The sequence below is a fragment of the Rhinopithecus roxellana genome, chromosome 2 (assembly GCF_007565055.1).
Source record: "Rhinopithecus roxellana isolate Shanxi Qingling chromosome 2, ASM756505v1, whole genome shotgun sequence".
NCBI classification, from domain to species: Eukaryota; Metazoa; Chordata; class Mammalia; order Primates; family Cercopithecidae; genus Rhinopithecus; species Rhinopithecus roxellana.
The window spans coordinates 134,919,253-134,925,308 of NC_044550.1; the positions used below are offsets into that span (position 1 = coordinate 134,919,253).

The following is a 6,056-nucleotide window of genomic DNA, read 5'->3' on the forward strand; positions in this document are numbered from 1 at the left end:
ATGTTGCCCAGGCTGGCTTCGAACTCCTGGACTCAAGTGATCCACCCGTCCTGGCCTCCCAAAGTGCTGGGATGACAGGTGTGAGTCACTGCGCCTGGCCATGCAGTGCACTTTTCAACTGCTTCCTAATGCACCCAGCTCAGCAGCTGGGCCTGCAAGGCAACCTCTCTGCACCTCTGGGAAGCGAGCACGAGTGTGCAGGGGAGATCAGACCGCCTGCACTTCCCAGGAAATGGCGGCACCTCCTTCCTGGGGCAACAAAACAGCTTTGTTCATGCCACAGCTCCCGGGCCGGAGCAGCTTTCCTCCTGGCGGCCTCCTCATCGTCTAGGCGCCTGGCTGCCTGCCTTGTGGGTTCCCCTGAGGCCTGTGTTTCCCAGACGTGGCCTGTGGCAGGGCCCACGTCTGGAACCACAGTCTGTCAGGGGAAGGATCTGGGGCACATGTCGTCTGAAGACACGGCTGTGCCTCCACCCATGTCAGGAGGTATCTCAGGAGGGCCGTGGCACCCCCTCCTCACACCATCGTGATGACACTCACGAGAAAGGCTGACTGCCGGGAAGCAAACAGTGAAGTTTTGGGGAAGGGGCTGGCAAGGTAGTCACAAAATAAACCAGTGGCAGGGCCTTCAGCCAGGCTGGGGCTCAGACCACTGCCTCCAGGCACACCTGTGCCCGGTATCTCTGTCCAGGGGTCTGCGCAGCAAACGGCGTGGGTGAACATGACCACCAGAGGGCGCGGGAGAGGCGTGGACGGCCCAGGAGGCCCCTGCAGGGTGTTGGGCGGGGTCCTGTGGCTGAGAATGCCTTCCAGCCCGACCTGAATCATCTCCACCTAGCCTGTCTCAAAACCTGGGTCCCTTGCGGGCGGGGCCCTGGGACCAGGAGAATGAACTGCCGGACCACGGGCAACCCCCAGAGGTGTGGGCCCCTGCCTGTGTCCTGGGCACTTGCCTTGCATCTCCCTCTCCGCCTGGCTGGCTCTTTCTTGGTAAATTTTATCCAAGTGCTTCTGCTTCTCCTCTTCTCTCTTTCTTTCTGCCAGAGTCCGAGCATTTGTGTCTTGAAAATCCACCTGAGCAATTTAAAATAAATACTAGGGTCGGCCGGGCGTGGTGGCTCACGCCTGTCATCCCAGCACTTTGGGAGGCCAAGGTGGGCAGATCATGAGGTCACGAGTTCGAGACCAGCCTGACCAACATGGTGAAACCCCCATCTCTACTAAAAATACAAAAATTAGGCTGGGCGTGGTGGCTCAAGCCTGTAATCCCAGCACTTTGGGAGGCCGAGGCAGGTGGATCACGAGGTCAGCAGATTGAGACCATCCTGGCTAACAAGGTGAAACCCCGTCTCTACTAAAAATACAAAAAATTAGCCAGGCGTGGTGGTGGGCGCCTGTAGTCCCAGCTACTTGGGAGGCTGAGGCAGGAAAATGGCATGAACAAGGGAGGCGGAGCTCGCAGTTAGCTGAGATCGCGTCACTGCACTCCAGCCTGGGCGACAGAGCGAGACTCCATCTTAAAAAAAGAAAAAAAAATAGCTGGGCGTGGTGGCAGGCGTCTCTAGTCCCAGCTACTTGGGAGGCTGAGGCAGGAGGATCACTTGGACCAGGGAGGTGGAGGTTGCAGTGAGCCGAGATCACACCACTGCACTCCGGCCTGGGGGACAGAGCGAGACCCTGTCTCAAAAACAAGAACAACCACAACAAAAACTAGGGCCATCTATACAGAATGTGAGCAAGATAAAAGTTCAAGTAAACCTAACAAAAGACACAGCATCCACGTGTGGCTGGGAGCCCTACACGTCTGTAAGTTCACAGTGGGTTTTTTTTTTTAAGACAGGGGTCTTGCTGTGTTGCCCAGGCTGGACTCAAACTCCCAGGACCAGGTGACCCACCAGCCTCGGCTTTCAGAGTCAGTTGGACCACGGGTGTGCACCCTCACACCTAGCTATTCACAGCACATTACAACAAAATACAATGCACACCTCTCTGCTGTCTGAGCCTGGGAAAGCCAGCACATCTGCTAACTTAAAAGAGGCAACGAGACTTCTCACCGCAAGTACCTCACAGGTAGGCAAGCAGTGTGCTTGTTCCATTGGCAGGCAGGGGCTGCTGACTGGACCCAGGGGTCTGAGACAACCCGAGCATGAACCCCGGGAGACAGGGCACTCCAAGGGCACACAGGGAAGCCAGCAGGGCCGGGTCATTGCACTGGGGAGGCCTGAGCCTTCGTGGCAGGTGGGGTAAGGGGCACGGTAGGGTCTGGGCAATGAGGCTAGGTTCAGGCCACAGCAGCAGATCCTGGTGGGTTTCATCATGCCAGGAACCAGCCAGAACCCACAGCTGGATCCGGGTGGAGCCTTAAAGTGCAAGGCTGGGACAGGTCCCAGAGTCCAGGGGCCACTGTCATAGAAAATGCTGCAAGTGAGAAGTTGGATTTGGCTTTTCCTTTGTCTCCTACACACACATAAAAAATTACACATGCAACCTCAGCTCCATCCACACACAAACCCTATGCTCTTCTTCTCAGAGCTGCGCCGCCCCTCGCAGGGAGGGCCTGACCCCAGCTGTTGTCCACTTTCCCACATTCCACGGATGGTCTGGCAGCCGGGGTGCTCAGGCAAGCCCAAGCAGACCCCTGCCGTGCCAGGTCTGACAGGGAAGTGCATCTTCACCCTGGTACAGTCTGCCCTCCTCATGTCAGGTAACCAGAGTCTCTGAGAAACTGGGCCAGGCCCACCTACCTTTTTGTTGTGTCTTAAGAAGTGGTAGCCCAAGGCAAGCTTCTTGTAGGCCTCCCCAAACTTCTCATTCCACCCTTCCACGGCCCGGGTGGCCGCCTGCCTCAGCCTGTGTGCCGCCTCCCTGGGGGGTGGCAGAGGCTGTGCGGGGTCTGTGCCCAGCGTGAGCTCCAGGAACTCCTGGAAGTTGGAAACAACCAGCATCCGGAACTGGTGAGACCTGGCGAAGAGTTCGTCCACGATCTGGAAGGCTGAGAGGCGGATCTCGGCGTGTTCCTGGGTCAGCTGTGCTATCAGCAGGCGGTAGGCCCGGCTCAGCTGCTCCTCTGAAGACCTGGGGATACGAGCCAGCCTGACCCAACTGCCCCGCATGCAGAGAATGGGTGGGGGGAGACTCTCCGTACAGGGATGCTGCATGCACGTGTGGCAGGGACCACCACTGCCTTCCCATCTTCATTCTCCCCTTTTCTACAGCAGGGTCTGCATACTGCCGCCCAAGGGCCCCATCTAGTTCCCCAGCCCCTGCCTGTTTCTGTGTGGCCCATAAGCCAAGAACGTTGAAACAAATGAAAACTACTTGGTGAAATGTGAAAATTATAGAGACTTCAAATGTCGGTGCTCATTCACAAAGTTTCACTGGAACGTGGCCCATCTATCCAGCTGCATCATCTACAGCTGCGTTCACAGAGCTGAGGCCTTACAGCAAAGCCTGAAACACAAACCATCCAGCCCTTTAAACACAGGCCACCAGGCACAACGCAGACCGCCCGGCACAAACGCACACCGCCCAGCACGCACGCTGTTCAGCTGGGTGCCTCCTGATGCAGGAAGGAAGGGAAGGCCTAGAGCTCGGGACATCTCCCAGCCCCTCCTGAATGCTCCTCTTCCCAGCTCCTGGCCCCACATAAACCATTGCAAATTGGATTTCCTGGTGCATGCTGCAAAACCTGACCTGAAATTTTCTATTAAAATGTCAACACTCCATCACTCTATAAACAATCTGTAAGTTCCTGTTTTACAAACACAGGATACAGGATAATCAGTGTCCACGACTTTTGCTCCACCCTCCGAGGGGAAGTTCTGCTTCCCCCATGAGTCTCTGGGTGCCTGAGGGTGACCTGCAGAGATCCTGGGCAGCGGATTCCCGGAGGGAGAAGTTAACAGGGGTGGACATACCCTAAAGGCGATGGACCAACTCGCCCATCAGCAAGCTCTATTCTCTCCCTTCGCAAAGTCCAACGGCAAAGAAAAAGACCGCACGTTTCTCTCTAAATCACATATGTGCACTCCGGAAACGGGAATGAAGGGAGAAGCACCAAGCACAGAGCAGTGATGGGTCCGCAACGCCCCATGCCCCGAACCCAGAACATGACCACCCATCAGAGCTGGGTACTGCAGGGCCCTGAGAAAACGTCCTGGGTGTGTCCCTCGGGTGGTTCTCTCCCAGGCCGGGGCAGGACGGCAGGGCCCTGTGTGTGTCCTGGGCTCTGTGGGCCAGTCAGTTACTGTGAGTTACTAAACCCTGAGACATACTTGCAAATTTTCTTCAGTTCCTTCATTTTCTCAGGATTTAGTCTGGGTTCTCCTGAAGTTGTGAGCTCTTCTACCAACTTTGAAAGTTTCTGATCCATATCTAGAAATAGGTAAGGCAGAAATGCTAAATCACCATCTGTATTTTATAGCTCTTGGTGTTATTAACGTGTTTACGGGGCTCTAATATAAACCGAAAGTTCCGGGAGGACCGTGAGGCTGGGGTCCATCTGCCGTTACCTCTGTGGGCGCCTCTCTGGGAAATACGTGTCCGGCAAGGTCTTTACAGTGGCGATTACAGTCAGTTTTAAAAGTGAACCTTCACCTCAGGACCTCTACAATCCCCTGCGTGTGGGACGCTGCACTGAGGGCCGTGCGTTAAAAGAACCAGTGGCACTGTCCAAATCAGCTTTTGCCTAACGTGACTGTTGCTGTTTCCCTTATTCACTGATTCCGCAGGGCAGCCTCCAGCCAGGCTGCAGAGGCCAAAAGGAGCCAAGAAATTCTGAGATCAATGAAAGTCGCGCCCGGAGGCCAGGGGTGGCCCTAACGGAGGCAGCCCGCCCGGAGGCCCAGGGTCGAGCACTGCGGCGTGCAGGGTGGGAAGAGGCGAGAGCCTGCAGCACCGCCAGGAAAAGGCCGAAGGACCCGGAAGGAAGCGCCAGGGGAGGCCGGGGCGGAGGCTGGGGAGCTGCGCCCTACCCGGGAAAGCAGCGGCCCGGCGGGGCCGCGCAAGGCTGGGGCCGCGGGGTCGCCCTCGCACAGCGGCTGCACCGGGCGGGCGCGCAGCCTTCGGCGATGCTCGGGGGCTGCGGCCTGTCACTCGGCCCTGGGCCCGCCCTCCGGCCCCGCCGCCGGCGCTCTCGAGGACACGGGACACGCACCGCCCGCAGGTCTCTGCCCGGCGCCCGCAGAACCGCCGGTGCTGAACCGGCTCGACCCCCGCCCAGCAGCGCAACCACAGTCCCTCCTACCTCTGACTCGGCGCCCGCCTCGCCCCGCCCCTTCCGGCGGGCGGACCGCCCCTCCTGTCAGGTGCCCAAGAGCTCTACAGCCATTGGCTGGCCCTGGGCCGGACGCAACAGGAGCTGGGGTCACCACGGCGACGACTGCACCTACCCCTTGACGCGGCCGTTCTCGCCGTTGCCCCATCCTTTCCGGCAAAGGCCCCGCCCCTATCACGTGCCCTGAGCTCGGCAGCCAATGGCTCACCCCGGCCCAGGAGGCGCAGGCGCAAAGACGCGGCCAAGGTCTGCGCGGTGACGTAGGCGCGCTCCCGGCGAGGGCGGGGCAGCCGGGGAGGGGAGACGCGCGAGAAAAGAGGCGGGAGGGCGCAGAAAGTCCTTAAAGGGGCTTCGGTGTGCGGGCGCCGGGGGAGGGGCCGGCCGGGAAACTGAGGCCGAAAGGAAATTCCGGTCTGGGCGTCAACGCCACGCCTGCCCGGAGTCTCGCGGCCAGGTCCGTTCCCTTGCGGAGGGCCGGTGAGGACTGCCCAGGCGGGAGGGCGCGGGTTTCTGGATCCTGGCGCCCTGGACCCCGCGGCCCCTCCCCGCTCGGGCCCAAGAAGGGAACCCCTGGGCGGGCTCGGGGGTCTTCGGGGCCCAGCTCGGCGCCAGGCACGCAGCAGGTACCCCTGGGCCCGGGCTGGCCCCGGGCAGAATGAGGAGCAGAGGCGCCGTTCGTCCTGCCGCCGAGGTCCGCAGCCTGGAACGGAGGGGAGTGTGAGGCCGGCTGCGGACGGACCGACCTAGAGACCGGGCTCGGGAAACCGTGGCTCAGGAGGAA

At 59.6% G+C, this 6,056-nt stretch overlaps 1 protein-coding gene across 5 annotated transcripts in view; it reads right to left on the reverse strand.

Moving 5' to 3' along the window:
• UVSSA (UV stimulated scaffold protein A) overlaps window positions 1–5,415 on the reverse strand; it is a 42,582-nt gene extending 37,167 nt beyond the window's left edge. Inside the window, exons 1-4 of one of the 5 annotated variants that reach the window (XM_030920591.1) lie at window positions 5,246–5,415; window positions 4,275–4,374; window positions 2,745–3,075; window positions 954–1,074 (exon numbers count right to left, since the gene is read on the reverse strand). In XM_030920591.1, coding sequence (XP_030776451.1) covers window positions 954–1,074; window positions 2,745–3,075; window positions 4,275–4,372 — 550 coding nt within the window. In that variant the 5' untranslated portion in view covers window positions 4,373–4,374; window positions 5,246–5,415. The other 4 variants (XM_030920606.1, XM_030920596.1, XM_010375342.2 and 1 more) reach the window with 4 other exon arrangements.
• Window positions 5,416–6,056: the final 641 nt, after the last annotated feature.